The following is a 25,000-nucleotide window of genomic DNA, read 5'->3' on the forward strand; positions in this document are numbered from 1 at the left end:
GAAGTGTCTCCTTTCTCTATTAATTTCATTGTTATTTTTATATCATTGGCATATTATGAACGCTGCCTGCAATCACAGTCAGCGGTACATGTAATTAAAGCCAAGTATTAATATTGGTCTGATTCCATCAAGCAGTTATATACTGAGGAAAGAGGATTGTTGTTATTTGTCAGCGTGACAGATATTAGTGCAGATAAAGTGAAATTTGTTTGACTGGCAGGGACATTATTGCTTGGTTACATCAGTTTAAAATGACTTGCATAGAGCCAACAGACCATCTCAAACAATAACTTTATATTGTCATGTATTTGGCTTCTTTATCCGAACAAAACTGAAAATGGACTTTTATTTACTGATGTTTTTGGCGGTTATATAAGATGCATGTTCAAAAGATGCCTCTCCCGAGAACCACGCATGCACACCACTTCAGACTTGACAATGTGCATCCTTGTGTCTAGAGCTGTAACAATTAGTCAACTAATTAATTAATGGATTGACAGAATAATAAGCACCAACTATTTTGATAATCAATTAATTGTTTGAATAATTTTTCATTAAAAATGTGAGAAAATGCTGTTTTCAGCTTCTCAAATATAGGGATTTCTTGCTTTTGTCTGTCTTAAACTCTTTCTCAACACTGCACTATATTATGTTAAAATGAATATTTGGGTTGATATAACAACACATGTAAGGACATCACCTTGGACTATTTTCTGACAGTATCTAGACCAAACGATTAATTGATGAACCACATGTAGGTCGAGGTCGGTATGTAAATATACTATAACTAGACATGAACATGGGGCATTTTTGTATGTGATTATGGCCATGATTTTTACTCAAAATGTAAGATTGCGATCGAGTAATGTGTTTTCAGACAAGTTGTGACATCATGGTTATGCTGATGCAAAGCTGATGCTTCTCTAGGTCACATTTGATACAAGTTAAATTCAGACGACTCCTGCAAGTTGCTCCTGCGTTGTTTTCCTGTTTGTGGTTTTTGTTGCTGCCATGGTCACACAGCGAGCCTACTCCAGTAGCACAGCTTCCGTCATGGTTATGATGGAGACATCAGTGGCAACCTCTCACTGTCTAAAAGTACTTTTATATCAATATAGATAATATAGTAGAGAATTGAGGCCATTATTGTTGGAGAAACAAATGTGTCTGCTCCTTTTCAGTTGGATTGTTCAGCAATTACAGCAATCTAACATGAAGTGAGAAATTGGTTGAATTCATAAGTATTCTGTACTCACATTATTTTTTAACATGTTTAACTCATGGATAACCTTTTGTTTCAGCTGATCCAAGGTTAACTGACAGTCAATGGATTGCAGTGTAAATTTAACCCTCTGCCCACGATTCAGTGAAAATGCACTTCTCATTAAATCTACTGCTAACACCTCATTATTGAACAAGTGCCCTTGCCACTGTCAATGACTCACTCTCACTGAGTATAACAATAACCATCCATCAAGACCTCTATTAATCTCAACATCATTGGAACCAGAACAAAATCGACAGAGGCATAACATGTATTAGTAAAAACCTGACTGACAGACAGACAAAACACTATGTCAAACCTCCTATTGCTTGAAGGGACAAGGCAATATTTCACTCATCTATAGGAGAGGAATTCCACTGCCTGGGGGTAAAACATAGATCCAAATGAAATTCCACACTCATTCTCTCCCAGCACTGCCTGAGGGTATCCCACGACCTCAGCAACAGAAAGGTCATTATCAGGAAGGGTTAGCCAGGAGGAAGGAAATGAAGGCAGGAGATGGAGAGGAGGGAATGTGGAAAACAAGGGAGGAGGAAGAAAAGAGGGAAGAAAGAAGAAGAGAAGAGAAGAGAAGAGAAGAGAAGAGAAGAGAAGAGAAGAGAAGAGAAGAGAAGAGAAGAGAAGAGAAGAGAAGAGAAGAGAAGAGAAGAGAAGAGAAGAGAAGAGAAGAGAAGAGAAGAGAAGAGAAGAGAAGAGAGAAAAAAGGGGATCAGGACAAAATAATATTGGAAAAGAGCACTGGATTAGACGTTAAAGAAAAGCAAACTCTAATTTAAGATATGCTCCACTCATAATCATCTCCTCCTGCAGATCTGTCGTTTCTCAACAACATGTCTGGTTCTTTCTTCTTCACAGACAGGTAATCAACTGCTATCAGATCCAGACCTGCAGCTGAAGTACAGATCCGACATAGCTTCAAATATTTGAACTAGTTGAGGTGTGTTTGATTCAGACTGTCAAAAATGTAAGCATCCTTGAGTGAGGGCACACCATGAGATAAGAAAAATCAACTTAAATAAATCATGCCATGCCTGTTATTCAATATGTGTTTAACCACTGTTTGGCAATCTGGTCTGTATAGAGTGGATCTGGGAATAGACAGATTTGTGCATAGAATAAATTATCATAAACTGCAACTGAAGAAACTGGACTGTGCCTGAAATCAAAACAAACACTGAGAAATGAAAAGATCTGGATAATAAAAGGCAAAGCAGCTAATAGCGAAGACAGAGGAAAAACACAATAAATATCTTCTGGAAGTCAGATAAGAGGTCTCCCTGTTGTGTTTAATGCACACCACAAGAGAGCTTCTATCATTTCAACTGACATGATACGTCTTTTATATTCCCAATTTCAAAAGCCATGCGGTGTGAATAATTTCTTGAACAAAATGTCGACCTCTACTACTAGATGAAGCTTTTAAGTCAAAGTACAGAAGAAATAAACTCCCAAACATGAAACCGATAACGAAGACGTACATTCTGCCTTTCTTTTACTTTCTTTCTTGTGTTACTCCCTTCTCATGATCGTGATTGTTTCCTAATTAGACACTTTTAATATCTGTCCCAGTGGGGGGGAGGGACGTTACCAAGGATACAGCTTAGGCTGCAGCACAGCATGTGGCTAACTGTTACAGCTAAGACGTCCCCGGGTGATTTTTCATTAACTGGCCATAAAGGGGGCTCTGTGTGGTGCTTTTACAAGTGGCCTCAGATGTTCTCCACAGAGCACTCAGAGGTGCTACCCAGAAAAATAAAAGAGCAAGACACAGAGGGAAATATGAAGGTCGTATTGTGTATCTTAAAAAAAAAAGTTTAAAAAGCAATTATTTTGTTCAGGGTGGGGTTTTATTTTGCATTTTTTGTCAATTTTGTCCCAATTTAGGAAGTCCAAACCCTGTCCACTACAGTCCAACTACAGCTAACCTGCTGTTTACCCGAGGACTGCTGCAGACAGACATGTGCTCCCTTTGTGTCACATGGTGCCGCCAGCCGCTTCTTTTCACCTTGACCTCGCCAGCTCTCCACCTGCGATTGCAGCCAATTATGTTTGTGTGAAAACAAAACCAAGCTGGGGGTGGTGCTACTGGGAACTGAACCAAGTTAAAGCCATTGTTAAATATTTAATCACCCTGTGTGTCCGGCATTGAATGGAAGAACCACTGATCATTTGAACTTGCAGACCTTCGACATCCAGATCTATACAGGACAATGTGAAACTCAGACATTATGTGGAAGGAGCGCAGTATGGCTGTCAAGTTTTCCACTGTCTAGCACACCAAGAATTCAGGGTGAGCCAGATCATCCATCACCACAATATACTGCAGCCTGACAGAAAACTACACAGAGCCATTGTCGTGAAAAATGGCAAACTGCACAGAGAGATATATGAGGTACAGACTATTACAGAGGTGATGAGCACCAGAATCCTTAATGGACCTTTCTTTCTTCTAATGAGTCTCATTACACTTGCATATGTTCATCTCTGATGTGCACAAAATGTGAGTGATCTGCATTATCTGAATGCATAAACATTAACAATAATGTAAACGTATAAATACACAAAAGTTAGTTACTAAGTTTGTCCAAACTGCCATATAAAATTCTATGAGTGTAATGACTGAAATTGTAGCAGATGTCATATTCTGCCTAGTGCTTTTTTTAGTTGCAGAAACATACAGTAAAACTCATGAGGACAGCAAATATAATATTCCTTACTATCCAGTTTTATGACATTATTATTCTGCTATGCTGGGCACAGCACGGTGGCATGAGGGAATTAAGTGACTGTCCTTCCCCGAAGTTGACCCTGACCTTTGACCTGACTACTTTGAAAGGCAAGACAATTTCTCAATGGAGATCACCGATGTATAACATTAGTAAACTCACTCACTAATGCAGGTGTATTCTGTGATATTTTCACATGTAACACCTGTATATTTGCATCCTCCTCCTCTGTACCCAGAGTCCCGCTGGCTTTATTTCCTGCCAAGTACTTAATTGCATTCACTTGGAGTCTGAGGTGTAAATCACTCCCTGATTAGACAGCAGGGATGAAAACCAGCAGGGCTCTGTGTCCTGACGGTGTGGACTGATAACTACTGGGCCCAGGTGAGACCTAAGTACAGCTGTGTTCCTGCTTGTGAAACATCATTTTCCCAAATGTGAAAATGAGACAAGTGAGACTTTTATATAACTTTCTGTGAACAAAAAGAGCATTTTTCATAGATGTAACAATTTTAAGGTCATTCAATACTGCATCACAAAGTGTAGGTAGAAATCTCCTCCTGCACTACTCTCTTTTGTGTTTAAACATCAAGTAAACTAGTTGTTTTCTATCACTGTGGTATGTAGGGCTGCATCAAACAATTATTTTCACTATCTTTAAATCTCCCAATTATTTTCAAGATGAATCAATAAATCATTTGGTCTATAAAAAGCCAGATGATAATGAAAAATGTCAATTTCACTTTATTAATGTCTTTAAATGTCTTGTTTTGAGAGTCCAACACCAGAGCCTATTCAGTTTAATACAACCGTATGATATAAAACAGAGAAAAGCTGAAAATCACCCTAATTGAGAGTAGTTCTTTATCCTTTCTGAATAAAGAACGGCTTTAACGATTTATCTATCATCAAAATAGTTGAGAGTTATTTTAGTTATTTTTCTGTTGATCAACTTGTCATTTAGTCAATGAATCATTGCTCTAGGCGTCGGGGAAACGAGGACTCTGACATCCCCTGCTGGATTTTTCCTTGATTCTCTATCCATGTATATGTGATAACAGTGTCTCTAATAAGCTACAGTGACTACCTAGTTTCTAGTGTGCATGTAAATTTGCTGCTGAAGGAGAACGCCTGCTGTGATGCTACTGTGAGGAAGGTAGTCATATCAGCAGCATAAAACTGAAAAAAGATTATATGTATGAAAGATAACAAACTAAACCCGGTGAGGTGAAGCAGTACAACTACAATTTTTTGCCCTCTGTGATAAGTGCCGAATTACCCTTTAAACTCTGTCCTTCTAGAACGCAGCATAGTTTGCAGTGTTAAGATCAGTTGTGGAGACCTTTGCCTCGGAATTTAGATAACACTTCTAACCTTTGGAGTTAATCAGAGTAAACACCAGCTGGTACCCAGAAGGGTACTTGAAAATACAAATTGTGTATCTTGAACATTAAAATGCTGTAGTATATACTTTAGCAGAAAATTTACATAATTTTCTCCAAGAACATTTTTTAAATACGAGGGTCAGTAAGGAATTGCTAACCCTCACGTGCAGCTGCTTCTCTGTGTTTCTTCATTAGCACATTATTTATATGCAAGTAAACACCGTCTTGTGTCATACAGGGCAAAGAAATCCAGCGTTCATAATACCAACACTGTCACTTTTTCAAATGTAGCACAGATGTTGCTGCTGTTGGTGTTGACACTAACTAATAAAAATATTGCATACATATTCTAGTGTAATTTAAAGGTGTAAAGACATGGGTTTAGGCAATATTTCCACTAAGCTCAAATTTAGAACAATGGTTGCAGTCAAAAAGCATGCAGCAGTGTTAACTTACATGTATGTTCACTCTGGTTGTGCTACCATCTCATAGCAAGATAAAGATAGTTAAAGCTCCATAACTTATTAGCACACAATCACCTTTGAAGAATATGGAATAAGAACCGTTTCAATATTATTGAACAAATAAACGCCCAGTGGTTATAGAAATACTCTGATTTTCACTGGAATATGACAGTTAATTATCTGTATGTTTAAATATAGATGTAAAATCATGATCTTCTTTTGTTTTAGTTTGAGGCACTACTCATAAAAGTTTCAAGATTAATTAAAAGGTAAAAATAAGTATTTGAAACACAACTAAATTAAGTTATACTTGGAGGTGGAAAGACTCACATCTGAAAATATAATATATTTGGTTCATATTTACATCAGTTTGAGAGGAATAAAGTCAGGAAAGTGGGCGGTGGAGGGGAACAAGGAAGACTGCCACAAAAGGGAAAGAAACATGGCAGAAGAACATGAAACTAATTATCACAAATTGTGACCTGTTTTCTTCAGCATCAATGAGCATTAGGAGGAAAAAAGAACAGAAGAAAAGAAGCAGTCAAAGAAAATTAACTACTGGAAAACAGGACCCTTGGCATAGTGGGTCAGATGCTACCGCTGCGATGGCCCATTTATGAAAGTAAAAAGTTGGCATGTATTGCTGTTTTACTTCATCTGAGACTCCTCTGTTAAGTAGGTTTTAACAGCTTTACAACAGAAACTCTGTGTGAGGATGAGAAAGAGTGAGACAAAGACAACTGCAGGGGATGCTGGGAGACAGAGGGGAAACAGACTTACTTTAGCCGGCAGTGCCAGACGTTCTGTGGCTGATTTGAAAACCGCCGTGTGCTGCTTTTTGTAGTTCTCCTCAGTCTTTTTTTCTGTCTAAACACAAACACACAACATTCACACACATACACACACACACATGAAACACAGAGCTTGATATTAACCTAATTAATTTCTGAAAAATGAATTAATGACTACATTGATGGATCTTCCTACCTCATACAGTCCAGGACTTGGGGCTTCTATCGATTCCTTGTTGTGAAGGAAGGAGTTGCGTTGAGCAGTGGAGCCAAAGCCTCCCTTCCTGGTTCTCTCTGAAACTGCCTTTTTAAAACTCTCCCTGGCTAAACCATGCTCAAACATATTATAGGACCCTGGACCTGCACAGAGTACAGAAAGGTGAGATTATTGTATGTATTTGTGTAGAGAATGGTTTTATATGGCCTTTTATTCCCTGTCCTGAGATGAACTGGTCAAAGACCTTTTAGTTCTGTCCTAACCTTGACAATAATACAAAAGGAATTTACAAAGACACAGACATTAGACACATGAAGCGTAGGTGTAACTTTGGCTTAGTGTCTTCAGTTCTGGCTCTCTCTGAAAATGACGCCTGCGCTACACCTGCACACTAACACGCAGTTCATATGGAGACTCACGTGTTACTGCTATTTTAATAGCTGTCTCCTCAACAGTACATTAGCATGTCTGCATGTGTGAACACCCACTTTGGTAACAGCTTGGAAAGAAAATGCCTAAAAACACAGAAGAATGATTCTTCATTTTTATAATACCATGGCTGAGAAATCCCTGTGTACTACAACTACAAGAAAAACACTCATAGGCAGTTTAGAGTCCCGAGCAGATGAAGGACACGTTTTCATAAATTTGACAACAATAATACAGTATGCAGAACTACGTGTGTTTTACAAAAAACAAAACTAAGAAGTCTTGTTTGCATTTTTTAATTGGACTTGAAATAAAATAATTACTAAAATTCTACAAAGGTTCTAAATTGAAAAAGAACAAAGCAAACAAAACACCTTCTGTATAATGTCTGATGAAATAATTATCAGCCATGGAGATGGAAAAATGACATTTTAAGAATAAAGTGTCTTGCCTGCTCCACAACGTGAGTGTCAAAGGCTCCTTCAGACCTGCACTTAACCACGACACACTAACATGTAATCTTTCCAGAAACATCATGGAATGCCCTCAGATTCAGTCATACTGAGAGACAATAGAAGAGAGCATAAAAGCAGCTCTAAATGTTAAAAGTCTAAATGGTTTTTGACATAAATGGCTGTATAAATAAAAATAAATTATTTTAAACCATTTTTAAACTCACACGCTGTAATTTTAAAGGCTAAACACAGGCCTTGGAAATGACTCATAGTTCTACAGTATAATGGTTCACTCTTAGGACAATTTGAGCACACACACACACACACACAAAGACACACTGTACAATAAATACAGCAATCAAGTCCCCTTCAGCTGATTTCAAAATGTTAATACAAGCTGCAAAGTACTACTTATTCTTAATTGTGACTTGTTAGATTGAATATAATGGCCATGCCAAGTTAAAATCTGAACTTTAAAAGAACATGGGTTGTTTGAAATTAAATAGAACATGATTCAGACTTTAAAACTACAGAAAGTACTGTCATCAGACTTTATAAAGTGACACTCCAGTGCTGATTCTGACAGGGTAACTCTTAAGAAAATTACATTGACATACATGCACCAACCATAGAAGCACAGAAAGAAAAGCACATCTATTCTTGGACACAAGCTCTACTGGGATAGTTAACGTTACAGCTTAGCCAAGGAGGATTATTAATTTTAATGTTTGTATCGGTGGAAAAAAGCACCACAATGCTTTAAGCACCACAAGCGAAGTGCAATAAAGTCCATAAAGTCCATACAATCCAACACGCAACTTACAGCAAAACAATTGAAAATGACAAATAGTACTACATGTAAGAGGAAAATTATGTATTTTTACATTTAGGGTGAACTGTCCCTTTAAGAACTCTATTTATGTATAAGACGTTGGTGCAAAGTAATAACATAATTTGCCAGAAGCAGAACAATGCCAAATCTATCTCAAAGGGAAAATATATATCAAGAGGAAAATCACTTTGAACAGCATCCAAACTGAACACAGCATAGACTGGCACACACTCAACCTCACACACATACTGACCTGGCGTGGAGTATTTTTTGTGGTTACGAGTGAAGCGCACTGCGGTGATGCCAAATGGGCTTTTCTTCACTCCCGTGGTCCTCTTCAGCAGCTCCAGGGCAGAACGTGGGTCATTATAAACACCAACAGGGGGCGACTCTTCTTTCAGGGGACGAAACCTCTAATGAAGGGAGAAATAACACTAAAACTGAAACACTGATATTGTACAACTCAAGGATTAGTATCACTTTCTGTCTGTTTTAAAATGACAAATAATCCATTTATTTTGTCTTTCCAGTGCCCATCTGGAACACCAAAACAAATCCAGCTGTGAATATTTGTTTTATCCACAGGAGCAAAAAGTGAGAGAGCAGTGTATGTCTTCACAGTCAGAGATACCAAGCAGAGACAAAACCTGAGCAAATACAGCCCACAGCCCACATGTAGACAAGTCTATAATCACACTATCAGCCTTGTGGGGTTTTACTGCTCATAACACACCAGAAAGCAAAATTGGGGGATGGCTGACGGATGGAAGGGGCCATATTTCTTTCAAGTGTTTATCCTTAGTGGCCATTTAAGGATATCTCAGGTTCAGTCTGACATTGTTAGACCTAGCTACACTTTGAGGTTCATATGAAACAAAAAGAGTCAATTTATTTCATGTGCAAAAGGTGACACACACTTGACACATTGTTTTGAAAAGCCTGTATTAAAGAGTGCAAATCCTTTCATAATTCTTTAATATTTCAGTCTGGACCAACGAGACAGAGCCACTGACAGAGAGACAGAAGGATTGCCATTGCCATCCACAGAGCCATGCTGCTAGTCTGCTGCTTTGCAATCCCAATAGCATGCAAAAACTTGAAAAGCATCTCAGAAAATCAAAACACAGTAAACTGAAGTGAGGCAAAACAGAAAAGGGAAAAAAAAACAGAAAAGCATGAGAGAAAAGAAAAGAGAGCAAAATGAATACAGACAGAACAAAGTGGTGAGATGAGGAGAGAGAAAATGAGATGGGGTAAACAGCATCTCCAACTCAAAAATAATGATGCACACAATCAGGTATGTAATGTTCTTTGACTATTTTGCTGATATCAGGGCTGATTCAGCTGCACAGTGGCTTGCCAGCATCACTTCCAGGGTATAAATGTGTTTATCTGATTGCCTATTATAACAACACAGGCAATCATGGGACCGAAGCAGATAAGTTGCCTTTTCAGTCAAAATTACTGAAGGTGAACTGTGTTTCAATGTACCTCCAAATTTCTCTTCAGTCCCTCACAACTGAACCATTCAGCCAGTTGTTATCAAAAGCAATAGATGAATAAAAAGAACTTGATTACTTTAAATACTAGCATGTCCATATTAACAATGCCATGTCAACACACACACACACACACACACACTGAGTCAGTTCAAATTAAACAATAAGAATGGTCTTAAATTTAACCGATTTTTTTTAAAAGATGCCAAACATTGACTGCACTCTCCATTTAAACAAAATGCAGCCTATGGAAAATTAGTTGTGGGGTAATGAAAATTGTGTTAGTAATGCACAGTTGAATTATTGAGCTTTTAGTCGAGAAGGAGAAATGAGAAGAAAAGAAGAATAAGTCAAGAGGTGTAGCTGAGGGAGGAAATGGAGAGACGAGAAGTGTTTGGGTTAGAAATGAAATGAAGAAAAAAATCAGACCGGGAGTTACAAGACTTGCTGTTTCAAGGCCAAGACAAACTGTGTTCATTCAAAGTCAGTTATAGAGCTGGGGTTTGTGGCCATCTGTCAATCCAATGCTGCCCAACTGGCTTTGATAACGTCTTATTCACTGGAACGTTTTTTTTTCTGCCAAGCATTGTTAGCATTTCACATACTGTATTACTGGTAAAGCCAAAGAAATATTTTAGATTATCATGCCAAGAGCCAACATGTTGTCCATGCAAGGTGCCTCTGTGGGTACTTCAGTGACAGAATGTCTTCACATCTGTTGATGTCGATTAATGACGCCACGGAGTGAAGAAACAATGAAAGTAGTGTAAGTGCCAATTTGCCTCTCTGGCACTAAACAATACAACAGCATAATGCAAAGACACAAATCCACCCTGGGATGCACAAAGAAGGTAAAGATGTAAATTGAAGGTTGAACAAGATTGAAATACACAACTTTGGTTCTATGCATTTTTAAATAGATAACAATGAGTTAACCTTTAAATTGCCTCTTTTTCCGTAATCCTGCTGACGGTCAGAAAAAACGAACCGAGCCTAAAGCATGATTTCTGGAGGTATTTGCATCAACACTGCACTAAAGCCTTCAGCTTCACAAAAAGCTAATTTGCAAAATGTTCACAGACAACAGCATTGCACTTCCTATTATACTACGATAAATATAAGATAAAGAATCTTGCAGCTTACATGATCATTTTGATGTATGATGGCCTTTGAACATTTACAGTACATTTTTCTTATTAAGATATGTGGGCTTGGGGCGTTCCCGGTGGCACACCTGGTAGAGTGTGTACCATAGAGGCATTGGCATGTCGAATCCGACTCGGAGCCCTTTCCCGCATGTCTTCCCCTTCACTCTGTCCTATCAAAAATGGCCAAAAAAAATCTTGTTTTTTTTATGCTCCAAAATTACAAATTTAAGTGCAACTGTGCTTTTCTTATTTTCTATAAAAGGTTTTGAAGCACCAATAAGGAAGATGGTCTCCAGGGACACAAGGGTCTCAAGGATGAAACAAGGATGAAGTTGAGAGAAAAATAACCATAAATGAGGGGAAAGTAGAAAAGTAGAAGGAAATGGGAAAAAGGGAGTAGAGGGACAGGAAACAGAATGATAAATAAGGGAAACAAAAGAGTCATATAACCCTTAAAAAGTATCAAGGATAAAATAAGAAATAGAATGACAGCTAATGGAGAAATGGGAAAAGGAAGGAACAAAAAAGAATATGGGGGATGAGTGGGGGAGTGAGGGCAAGGAGAATCGAGGAAAAGGCATGTTTTCACAAAGTGTCGGATTGATGCTTTGATACTAGGAAATTGGGAAGTCAAAGGGAGCAGAGAGGCGAGAGCTGGAAGATTCCAGCTGTTCCTCTTATCTTCCCCTCCCTCTCTCCCTCCTTCCTTCACTCCCTCCTTCCCTCGTTTCCTCTCCATCCCTCCGCAGGGTAACAGTGTCAGATGGAGCCGGACTCACGGGGAGACGCAGATCTAAGAAAACTGTCGTTCTTAGTTCTGCATGGGAGATGACTTGTGACACGAGCGCACACACCAACACACACATAGTTCTCCGGTGGGTGTCAGTGACGACATCACAGGGTCGACGCACTAACGCAGCATGTGGCCGAGGAAATTAGGTCAGAGCAAACTATGACACTCAGACACACATACACACACACAGATCAAATGAACCCAAGAATCTTGCATCAGTTGTTTACACCATGAAAATACCAAGATGTTTTATGTTTGAGACGTCATTAGGGTAACGAGCGTGTGTACGTGTGTATTTGTGTGTATGTATACATGAAAATGTGGGCGTGTTCATTTGAATGCGTGTCAGCAGTACTCGTCTGTCATGTTTATGTCTGTCTGCGGATAAAATCTGCACACGTGTACTGTACGTTTGAATTTTTGTCACATTGTGCATGTGTGTCAGAGTGATAATTAAAACATCAGTCAGAGAGTTTCACAGGAGGGAGTCTGTGGGGCGCTGCCACTGAGGAGTTCAACTATTCCTGAGACTTAAAACTACACATTTTCACATCCTTCATCTCTGCTCCTCTGAGCCTCTTAATAAACTCATCTTCACCCTCGTCTGAAGAAACCCTCCTCTCACAGCACATCAATTAAACAAGCAAAGCTCGGCTCAGTGTCTTGGATCTGTAACTTAATCTTAAATATTCCATATTAAATCCAGTCTTCTTTGAGAAATTGTAAATTGAATATATTTGCCATTTACCATAGATTACGTCTGAGACGTCTGTTCAATAGTCTGATTGTTTTTCTGTGCATAGTGCATTATGTAGAGTAATACCACTGTAGCTATGGATCTAAATTAATTTTTCTTCGCTGGCTAAATCAATATTTGTGCATAATGATATCCATTCTAGAATCGAGCCTGATCTGCATTATTACAGATACAGCTAAAGATGTTCAATTAGTTTTATGCATCGCTTCATGAGCTTACTAAGCCATTTGTTACAGATGGTCCAAGTTACTGCTGATCCTTAAAGCTGTATATTAACAATGAATCAAATGACTATGTGCAATGTGACAGGTGTTGCTCATAGTGACAAATCTACAGAGAATTATCAACCAAAAACGATGCTTTTATAAGGAGATAATATGTCAGTGTTGTGTTTACAGTGTGTTGCTCTGCCCCAAAGTGGCCAAAACAATAATGAATACAGGTTTAAACAAAATCTAGCCACATATGCTACAGTATAAGGGGACTTTTCAGTAATGAGGACATAAGCCGAGCAGATACTGTGCAGATTAAAAGCTGTTTCACATCAAGCACTAATTTTCATCTTAAAATATTTATGGAAATTTATGAAAAACATTTTGTGGGCTAATGAATTCTTGCACACCGCTGTGGAACATTCGTGCAAGGAAAAAAATATTTTCACGGACATCGATTTCAGCAGATATCCACCTGCGAAAAATATATTTGACAACTAAAAATCCTCTGTTCCAACATTCCACCATACCGCCAGGTCATGTTTCAAAGCTAGCTTACTGACAAAAATTGGAGGACGTCTTATCAATATAGTTTCCCGAAACACAATATTGTATGAAAAGCACCACAATGACTACCTCAAGAAAAAAAATGAAGATGCTGATGCAGACATTAAATCAATGCAGTAGGAAGATGAAAGCACCAAAACTTAAATAGACCCTGGTGAACAAAGCATAGCATGAGTTGCTTAAAAAAGAACCAGCTCTACACAGTACAAACTGATTAACCTGAAAATGCACCCAAGGGCACACTCTGCACTTAATGGCTTTACTGTGAACAATGTCTAGTTCTGTTTGCATTGTACCTCAGTCTGAGAGAGGAACGGGCAGGTGAGCTTTGGCAGGTTACTGCTGGATATCACAGGCTTCTCAAACTCACTTCTGATGTGATAATGGCCCGGACCAGGAACTCCCTGATGGAAGCAGAAAGCAAGAAATGTACAGTAAGTACAGGGTGATATTTTTAGAATAATGCTTTGGTTATATCAATTTCATGTAGCTTTTTCAACTCAAAGATAAGAGGAGAGCATGAGGAAGTGAAAGAGACACTGAGAGGAAAAGGGAGAAAAGGAGAGTTGCTTTGATTTCTTTCTGTTTTTGAGGTAAATTAAGGGTGCACAGCTGAGGTAAAGATTATTATAAAGATACACTAAATGAAAGACACAGCAGAGAAAAATGGAGCAATGCCAGACGTGTGAGCAATGTGTGAGCAACATGTGAAAACACACAGGCAAAGCATGGTAAGATGAAGCCAGTTTCTTTCCCTGGTCTGCAATTAAGTAATTTAAGAGGAACCAAACAAGTGTGCATGTTTGCTCTTTTCAGTCTTAGGAAACGAACATTTCATGTGCCAACTCAAGACTACTGCACCATTTCAGTGCAGTGGGCTAATTACTATAACTAGCAAACCAGCTAACAACACCAGACCCCACTCTCACAGAGATACTGACGGTGATACATGCACACACATTTCCACATTCTCTAGGGCAGAGCCACAACATTTTTTGTATTTGTGGTAAACCCAAAAGGATGCTGGTCCAGAGGTGGTTTTACTAGGTCTGCAATAAAACAGAATGGATTTTTCTGCGGAGATTGTAAGAAGTTACACACAGATCTTGAAACAACAAAATATGTTGCCTTGGCTGCCTAAGCCATCGACAAAAGAAAAAATAAAGAGCTCTTCAGAAAGGTTGTAATACTATTTTTTTTTCATGTCAGCAACTAATAGCCATGTTTCATGCTGTCTGAAGACGAAGACAAATAAATAAATTATTCAAGAAGACGCCAAAAGTGGAAACAGCTGATCAGTTGTAGCACATAAACTTTGCACATTGTTTCGTTTCCATTGAGCTTCTTCAAAAGACATACTTTAAAAAAAAATTTTTACTACTTTGAGCAACCCTTGACTACAAAATTAAACTACTGGGACTCTCCTCTTACAGTTACAAACGGGATATCTGTTTCATTCTCTTTAGCGGCACCTATGGCAATAAGTAGTTATTGCAGTTTTGTTTTGTTTTTTGGATCTCAGTTTCGCTTGTTTTTGAAGTTTTATCGTCTGTAGATAGTGACTTGACAGACATTTATTTAAATGAAAATCTTTGAGATTATTTCTTTAGCACAGCTTTTGGCCTGTCATGCTTTATCATTGCAAGGCACAACTATGTGGCTTTCAATAAGGGTTAATAAGATTTTGAGCTGGAAAAATAATCAAATTGAGAAATTAATAAAACATATTGAACCAAACAAAAAGAGTGTAATTACGAGACATTTAACTGAATGTATACATTCTGTCTCAGTGTTTGCTCCGTTTCAAAGTAGATAATACCAGATCCAGTGCTTGAAAATTGTTCCGGGCTTCTTTGTCTGTTTTTTTCCCTTGTGGGAGAAATACTGCTTCCCTGTTTCTAAAAATAACAAGTGCTGCAAAAATAACATCATCATCCATGGTAACGTTTCCATGAAATTCATAACATTTTTAAGATGAACTGACAGTGAACATTATATTTATACATCAGGTATTGCATTTGTACAACCCCAACTGCGTTTTTTTATTGCAGGAATACACACCATTATAGTTTGTTAAGTGTTTTATTGTTCTCAGTCATTGCCCTTGCCATGTCAGAATACCTATTTAATGGGGATATCCTACACACAGACTCTTAAACTCTATGGGACACCAGCAGCCCCGAGCTATTAGAGGCTGACTGTCTGCTGATCTCTAGGAAGTAAAGGTGTTTGTCCTGAGTGTCCCCACTGTGGGTAATGACCCATCTGGTCAGTGTGTGTGTGTGTGTGTGGGAGTACATGTGAGTTGAGGTGTCAGGTACTAATGATGACGGATGGAGGTGCAGCCATCACAGTAGGGGGTCCAAATACAGCATGGTACACACATACAGGCATACAAAGAAGGCGAAGCTGTTGATTCAAAGTCACAGGATAATTTATGGTATGTCAGAAAATGTTTTTGACAATTTTAATAGCCATATATTATATAAATAAAAGCAAACCTTAAAGAGAGGAGAGGCGGTAGAGCGAAATGTTCAAGGAAAGAGAGGATGAGAGGAGAGAAAGAAACAGGTGCAAGTCCTTGACAGAAGGGATACGTTCACCTCTCTCTCCACAAATCTAGTCCCACATTTTTCAGGCTCTGCCTCACCCACTCTACCCCACCGACTGCAGAAATAAGGCATCACAAAGCATTACTCTGCCAGCACACTCAAGTTCATATGCAGGTGAGTAACTCCCCTCCACTCAACCGGCTCCAATGTATCAGTGTGTGTTTGTATGTGTGTCTGGCTGCCAGTCTGTGATTAAATCTTGTGTTCTACTGCCCTCTATGGGTGAACTGATAAACCGATGAATTATACTGAGAGAGGGAGGAGGGGTTGAATCATTTCCTCTTTAATCGACTGTACTTGAATAAATCAAAAATAAATCCAAAGTACTTACCTTGACTCTGTTCTCACTGTAAATCACCATGCTCTATCATGACTCATTCTCAATCTGCAGTTTTCAAATCCTATTGTATTAAGAATTTATCTGAATCAAAGTGCAGTGAAGGAAGAGGACAAGCTGCTTAACTGCCCAAGAAAAATTATGTCTTAAGCATTAAAATACTCTTGAAACATGTAACACATTTAATAATTGGGGTTTTAGTGTGATTACAACTTCTGGATATACATAGTAGGCCAAATTAGACAGAATATGTTCAAAGGGTTAGAGGTTTCAGTAACAGAAGGGGCATGCAAGAAAATATTGCAAATCAGCGACCCCATAACTTGGCAACACAGAGCTGTACATTCAGTTAATACTGGACTTACAATCATCATGTGGACAGAAACCTGACTCAGAGTGAACGAAAACAAGTTCGTCATATCAATTTAAATAAAGTAATAATATGTCAATGCTGTGCTTACAGCTTCTTGCACTGCCTCCATGTGCTCCAAAATACAATAATGTAGGTTTAACTGCCACTTGTGGTCACAGTGGTCACTGTACAGCCAGTTACATAGGCTCACTTTAAAGGACTATGTCTCCACAGAGGCAGAGCTTGATATTGATCCCATTTCCTCTTTAGCTTTTATCTCTTACACTTCTCATTCATCGAAGCTTAGCATGTATAGATGTATAGCACCACTGGGACACAAACACCCACCAACACAAAGTGTGTTTCCAATCAATGATCAAGTCAATTATAAGCGCACTTTTGAAATGCTGCAAAAAAGAAATGGGAAGTAGGCGCATTTCCATCAACTGGTTTCAAGTGAATAAAACTAGGCCTTACACAGGGCCACAATCTGCTACTAAACAGAGTAGAAGAAGTAGAGGTGAGGCGAACCAGAAACAAAACCGTCTCCTTGGCCATCTAACCCATCTTCAAGAGAAAACTGGAGCGAGGTCTTCAGGATTTTTTTTTCTTCAATGTCATCTAGGAGTTTCCATATCCCATTTAGCACATCAACTCTTTATCAACAATGACGAAAACCACCACAAGCAACCATAAAAACTTTTTTGTGCAACTAAACAATTTTTTTCTAACTTTTGCATACTGCTTTTCTAATGAGGTATTTCAAAATGTGCATAAAATTGCATTTATGGAAACACAGCTACATACTCGCCTTCTTTTCCTCTAGCTTGGGCACCAGTTCATGGTAGCGAGGGATGACAAGCTCATCTCTCCTTTTTTGCTCCTTTTGAAGGTTCACATTCTCATAGTGCATTTCTACGTTTCTGAGACAGACAGAGATAACAACGACATCTTTGAAAATAGAAAGACAGGCAAACAAATAGACAATATAAAAATAGTTCTGTTCTCTATGTTTAAAAAACATACAAAATGGAAAAGAATCAAGTAGGAGAAATGGGAAGATGCAGTATATTGAATGAGAGTGGAAGAATCTGTGTAATGGGAAAGTAAATGGGACAAAATAAACAAAGCAAAGACAGATGGAAAATGGAATGAATGATTAGAGAATGAGGAGTAAAGGGGTGAAAAGAGAAAAAGACAAACAACTGCTCTGTAAGCAATTGCAACAGGAGGAAAGACAGCAGTTTTAATCGTTTTTAAATGATGTATCACAGACATGCTCATGTGGGCGTATAAACGTCTGCCTACACCTGTGTGTGTACAGTACGATTGCTCACATGTACACTTTCCCTTCTATTACTTAGTCTATTCCCTTTATGCATAGCTGAGCTGGGTGTGTGCCCACAAATGCAGAAGTGCTTAGTAAGGCCCATCGTCCGTGGCCGTCAATAGAAATGCTATGTGAGAAATGTCAAACATAATGCCCTGGCTGTGGGATCAAAGCAATATTTCAATTTGGTGGAACACAGTCTCTGTTCAGCTCACATCTCTATAAGAGCTCAAGAGCTGTGAACTTCTTAGGCTCGACGCCCTGGAGCATCTAATCTAACTAACCTTTATCTATTATTCAAAATGTGAATGATTTATACTTATAAATAATTTCCTGAACTGAATGCATCTAAACATAGGATATTATAACTTGTTATATTGTTTGCCAAGATTCCTCTCTGGTTACATTACATGGATAAACTCCTGGGCAAACTCATGCCCAGGATGAATAGTTTTTATGATGTACAGTCACAAAATAGTGTGCAGGGGATGCTGCAGGCGTGTAAAAAATATGTTGTCTCTCAGGTGCTCTTTAGTTTGGGGATCAGTTTAAAATAATTGAAAAAAATGTCAATTTATTATTTATTATTATGAAGTTCTATTGGCTGCAAGCAAGGAAGCCATCACGTGGAAGTGGCTCCAGACTAAGCCATCATCAAAGGACGACTGGATCGCAATTGTCAACGAAATTCACTGTGTGAAGAAACTGGCCTTTTCCTTAAGACTGAGATTTGAAGAATATATAAAATACTGGAAAAAATGGACTAAATATTCTCAACCTACTGTGTAGGAAGTTGAAAAGCAGAAACTCTGTGCCACTGTGACTCATAACAACCCTTGTTATTTTCTTTTTTTAATTTTTTCTGAAAACACCCATATAAAGTTCAAGAAAAAATATTATATTTCACAAAATGTGAATTTTTTCTATTGCTTTAACAAGTTGAAAGGCCACTGTTAGGAAGCCTATGGGACTAAATAATCATGTAACACTTACCATGGCATGTATTACTTACATCTCAGGGTAATATTGTCCTGGACCCGGTCCCTCCTCCACTGTCAGCTCACCTCTCTTCCCTGTCATGTTGCCAAAGTGGACTCCTTTATACTTCAGTGCAGAACTCTTCTCTGACTACAGAAAGAGAAAGAGAGAGAACAGACAGATACCAATAGAGAAGGGTGGAGCAGTGGATGAAATAAAGGATTGGCCAGGGAGAAGAAATGAGAAAAAGAAGATGGTAGAAGGGGAAAGAATGAGATAGCAAGAGAATAAATGGATGAACAAAGAGGGAGAAAATAGAATTGACTCATTCACACTTATCTGGTTTCTCTTCCAGCGAGAGCTCATGAAGTTGGGGTTGAATGAAATGTGAAGTCCAGCCAAATGCCAGAGTATGTCAGAGATCTAGGGGAGACCCAACGTCCTTTCTTATCTCTCTGAGTTTTACAGCTTGCCTTCTCTGCCTCCGGCCTTTCAGATAGGACCAGTCCACTCTGCAGCTTAACTACTGACAGAGGTTATGCCTGGCAATGAGCTGGCCAGGTGTCAAATGCATTTTGGAGATACTATGTGTGAGATTTTCTCAAAAATATATTGCAAGGGTGTTGCAAAATAAGGGCATTAAACATGACTACTGGGTTTTGAATTCCTGCACTGATTGTTCTAACAATATCCATGCCAGTGACACTGGGAGGCTGTTCCGAGACACACAGTGGTGCTGTGAGCTAAAGGCTAAAGCAACAATGCTAACGATGATGTTTTGCAGGTATGACGTTTACTACATGTATCATCTTAGTTTAGTGTCCTAGCATGCTACTATTATCTTACTAGCCCTAAACAGAAAGTACATCTTTCTGCAGTTATTTGGTCATTACCTAAATTGTTGGACAAATCGCAGAGAGAGGTAAAAAATACAAATAAAAATGATGAGATAACCAAATATTTCAATTTGCATTCTTGACTCTGCTGCTTACCCCTCAAAAATGAAAACACTAAAACCACTAAAATGAAAAAAAATTCAAAATTCTTCCCTTTCTTTTCAAAACTTTCCCTTGACCCAACTGTCAGTGTCTGTTCTGTGAGACAGGTTATGGAAGGATTGGCAGAGAGACTCATAAAGTTTTTAACTCCATGTGGTGCCTGTCTCCTTATCTCAACTTCAACAGTGACTGGAGGACGAGATCTGAGGCTCTCTCCCCTGTGATGTACCCATCCACTTTTGAGGAAGGGAGATAGGAAACAAGGATATTCAAATGGTTAAAGTTAAAAAGAAAAATATAACTGTTCTGCATTACACACAGGCACATACAAGCACCGTGATGGTATCGCAGCTGGCATTGAGTTCAAAGGCACAAATTGCCTATTTCAGTCAAGGAGAGCTTTTAAAAGCAAAACAAAAACACAGCTAGTGGGTATAAACATATTCATTCAGCTTTAATAAAGTGGAATGGCAGGCTATTTATTATTTAAATGAGAATACATTTTTGTCAGTACGGTAGTGTGTGGGCCAGATCCCGGAGGCTGAATTTGTTGATGTGCTTTTACAAACATACACAACACAGCATGGGTTTGAATCTGATTTAAGGCTGTGTTTAGAGGACAGTCTTGCCCGTGTCTCCATTTTCATCTCACATCTTCATGCTAAATACTTTGTAGAGACTGACCAATACTTGATTTCTGTGCAGGGATTTGAAGAGAAACAATGAGAGTGAAAGTAAAAGAAAAACATTCCTTCAAACAGATGGCCGAAAAAATAAAGGAAAAAACTGTATTCAACCTGTATGTATATGTTTAACAAGAATGAAAAAAAAATACGGACCCGGGGGAGGGGGGTAATATTTAGAGTAAAAAGTTGCAGATTTATGAGATTTAAGGTGGAAAATATGCGCGAAAAAAGCTGCAGATTTACGAGATTAAAGGTGACCACAACACACCACAGACACCTGCCCGGAAAGCAAGGGATGCCACCCTGACACGTTAGTGAAGAAGTGCAACAGTATGGAACATACGCATACAAATCAGCTTCCTAAATAGCTTTTAAATAGCTTTTTCTTCAGCCATTATGGAGCCAGTGAGGCTTACCCCCTCCCCTGGTTCGTTTTTTTTTTCATACTTGGCCCTAATACGCCGTCATACTGAGTGGTTGGATGAAAGACCAAACCAAATCATTAAATATGTACACCTACCTGATTGAGAAATAAAGTGGAAACAGAAACTCCAGACTAGTCACGTACAAGACTTGAAATACAAAGATTAACTAGGACTGCGCGCAGTACTGAACGGGCCCTCGCAGTACACGCGTGTCGGGGCATGCTGCCGTCAGGGTGTGTGCGTTACAGGGGCCAGTCTATAGCACCTCTATGAATTTCATTGCCTTAAGTCTTATGGTCTGGGCACAGTGGCACTTATTAAATTAAACTGCCGCCAGAGCGCCACCTAGGGGCCAATCAATAAAACCTTCAAGGGTTATCCTCAGGAGGACATTGACAATAAGTATACCAAGTTTGGTGTTAATCCGACCAACCGATATGGAGATATAAAATACTTATAAAATACTTATAAAATACTAAAAAACTTTGCAGAGAGCCTCAGGGGCTCATGGGGAAGGAGGATGTTGAGTTTCATGTCATTCAGACACACCAATGTGGAGATATGCAACACTTTGTGTTTTGTGTTGAAAATAGCGCCACCTGCAGGAAGTTGTTATTTAATAACTTGAGTATTCTTTGGGTTATCAAAATTTTTTTAATAACTTTTTGTCATGAGCTTCCATAGATGCTGTGTGCAAAGTTTGGTGCAAAACGATGAAATTGCCTAGGAGGAGTTCGAAAAAGTAGGTTTGCGACATTTCGCGAATTTGCAAAAAAAAAACTCTAGGCGAAAATGGGCGTGGCTTATATCACGAGATTCAGCACAACTCAGTGAACGCGTGGATGTAAGTTTTTTCAATGTGCGATAAAGTATGTGGGAGTTATTAGCCTAAACGCACTTTCCTTTATTATAGCGCCACCTAGTGATGGAAATTCAGGATGATAATAGATTATAAAATTTTTCACCATGTGTGACTTATATTCAAAGTTTCATGAGTTTTGGGGATATGCTCAGGCAGTGAAAAATGCGATCATTTGGGCACGAGAATAATAAAAATAAAAAAAATAATAATAAAGAATCATTCGAAATACAATAGGGACCTCGCAGGTCGTTGCCTGCTCGGGCCCTAAAAAGGCGAGTTTTCTATCATTCAATCAAAAGTTCTGCCATACAAATAACTGTTAGAAAACTAAGTTGTGATGTGCTAAAAGAGCTATGAGAGAAATCCCCCACCAGTATTCCTACTTATCGTTAGGAAGACATGACAAACCTTATTTGATGTATCCATACCTTCAACAGACAATTCCTTATTTAACCCACAAAAACAAGCTTTTTGGCAATCACCTCAGTCCAATAATTTTATTTTATTTCATCTTACCTCTTTTAACCATACTTGTCTTTTTTTGACTGGCAGTTGCAGCATGCGATAACATTTGAACGAGGAGCCATTACTCATACAATTCCGCCACTCAACAACAAAGCAAGATGACCTGGTTTGTTCCCACATGGATGGGGCTCATTCATTGACTGGCCATTTAGAAAGTGCTGCAATGTTTATTTTTCAAAATCTCCCTTTCCCAACTGATTCAGACACTCTGTCTCCTATATACTAACAGCCTGTGCTCCATATCACCATCTGGCCAGCTGTGTTATGATAATCTGACAAATCTAATACCACACAGTCTGAACTAACAAAATATCACATGGTGATACTGTTTCTAAATTAGCCCAGGAGCTTTTTACTGCATTATGCACAGTCATGTTGTAGCCATCATATGTGCCTGTACCAATGTATCTGTGATAAGCTCATATCAGCCAATAACTTCTCACTATTCCAGCATTTTCGTTTGTCTCCAATTCTGAGTCGTAAGTATTGGTTGATGCAGTAAAGTAATTGTTTTGTCAACACAGACGTGAACCATAAGTTTAGGGTCAGCGGATAAAACTGATTAAGATGGGGGGTTTTCTCAATAACATTCAGACAGAAAACAAAGTTAAGCTCTTTTGATTTATGTCTAATGTCTTATCATTAAGAGGCTGCCACGGCTACTTTGAAGTGACGTCCTCAGACAGCCACTTAATTCTGTCTCTCCACACTTTTGAACTCAGTTGGAGCATGGGGTGGGGGGGAAATGTTTGAGGTTAAAGAAATCAGTGTGTCAGATGGAGAGAAAAAAAAGGAAGAAAGACGGACAGAGACAGAGGTTGAACTTTCAAAGGGAGAGCAGCAGAAGTTTGGACAGAAAAAAAAAGCTGGGGATGGATGCATTGCTGATAGCCCTAAATCACAGAGCGCCTGTGTGCCTGCACCGGTGTGTTGACACAACCTCAGCCAACACTCAAGGACGCTGTTGACTTCCTCTGGTCATTAACAGATGAAAAATGAGTTAATTGAGAGCCAGACCAGCAGGCGTGTGCATTATTTTAAGTGAATATTGTAATATAGCTTGAAGAATAATTACTAATGGCTCTCTTTGTTGGCATGTAAAATGGATGAGCATTGGTGCGTTGTGGCTTTTTTTAAGTGGCGCTGCATTCATTAGCTATGGAAATGGGTTGTGGGCCAACTGAATCGGGTAAGGTGGGGGTGAGGTGGAGGTTCAGCAGTGCATTAGATCTGCCTAGCACTAATGGACCTTGCCTCGCGGGCTGAGTAAGTACACTCAGACACACTCATACAGACTAATGAAAGCACATGTGCATGCACAAATGAACACTTCATATTCTCTGATGGATGTACATTGAAACTTCAACATGAGTGTGCATGTGCATGTGTTTCTGTCCTTACCAGAAGTGGATTGTAGTAGGCTGGCCCCAGGGTTCTGTCCTTGGTAGGGGGTGGCTGCTTGAGGAGCACACCCAGGCCATCCTCCTCGTAGCCATAGGCCTGGCCCGGGGAAGGAATGGATGGGATACCTGACTGACGAACGAGACTTTTAGCCTGCAGCCACTGCAAAGAGAGAAAAAGAAGGAGGAAGACAGGGAGTGTGGAGAGAAGTCAGGGTTTGTGATGGAAAGGATGCCCTGGCTTACAAAGTAGCTGAGCAATTGCCTGGGGCCAATAAAGTGTGAGACAGAGGAAGGGACAGAGACAGAAAGAGAAGCAGTGAGGGTAGGCAGAAGATAAGGAACAAAAGAGGCAAAGGGCAAGGGATGAAGAAAGTAGAAAAGACAGAAGTAGAAAAGTAGGCGTTGGAACAATGTCTTCAGAGGGAGCCGGAAATGAATGCCATCTCAGTCATAATACAGATACAAACTGTGTGTGTGTGTGTGTGTGTGTGTTATTCAGATAATTACAGCACTGAAGGAGTAGAATGTGAACATAATCTCTATAGGGACTCTGTCATGATCAGTCAGGTCTGGACATAAACATATCAGTCCAGCTGAGATAAAAGCACCGAGTTCAGTTTACCTCAAAGCTTATCTGTGTGTGTTTATTCTCAATGTATCTGTACCATAGCAGGGGAAATGAAAGCTGAATATCAACTCATTAAACTGTAAAGCTGAACTTAGTAAGTTTCACTACTACAGTAACCCAGCTGATGAAGCTGGAGGCTACTGGACAGGCCACGTTATCAAAAATTAAATATATTTTCTCCACAGTGCATATATCGTGCAAGGTATTTAGTGAGCTAAGTGATAAAAGTGTTCGCTTGCTTTGCAAGAGCTTTGCCTTAAACCACCTGAGACACTAAATGTGTCTGCTGTGCCAAAAGTGGGTT

The 25,000-nt window shown here is 39.1% G+C and overlaps 1 protein-coding gene across 1 annotated transcript in view; it reads right to left on the bottom strand.

Annotated features, from left to right (window-relative positions):
- The window catches only part of stpg2 (sperm-tail PG-rich repeat containing 2), a 60,175-nt gene that overhangs the window by 32,709 nt on the left and 2,466 nt on the right, over positions 1–25,000 (bottom strand). Inside the window, exons 4-10 of the mRNA XM_059336651.1 lie at positions 24,067–24,228; positions 19,204–19,319; positions 17,673–17,784; positions 13,857–13,964; positions 8,838–8,997; positions 6,848–7,011; positions 6,641–6,727 (exon numbers count right to left, since the gene is read on the bottom strand). Of these exons, the coding sequence (XP_059192634.1) occupies positions 6,641–6,727; positions 6,848–7,011; positions 8,838–8,997; positions 13,857–13,964; positions 17,673–17,784; positions 19,204–19,319; positions 24,067–24,228 (909 nt within the window). The remainder of the gene's footprint in view (positions 1–6,640; positions 6,728–6,847; positions 7,012–8,837; positions 8,998–13,856; positions 13,965–17,672; positions 17,785–19,203; positions 19,320–24,066; positions 24,229–25,000) is intronic.

This window comes from Centropristis striata, chromosome 7 (genome assembly GCF_030273125.1).
Source record: "Centropristis striata isolate RG_2023a ecotype Rhode Island chromosome 7, C.striata_1.0, whole genome shotgun sequence".
Classification (NCBI taxonomy): Eukaryota; Metazoa; Chordata; class Actinopteri; order Perciformes; family Serranidae; genus Centropristis; species Centropristis striata.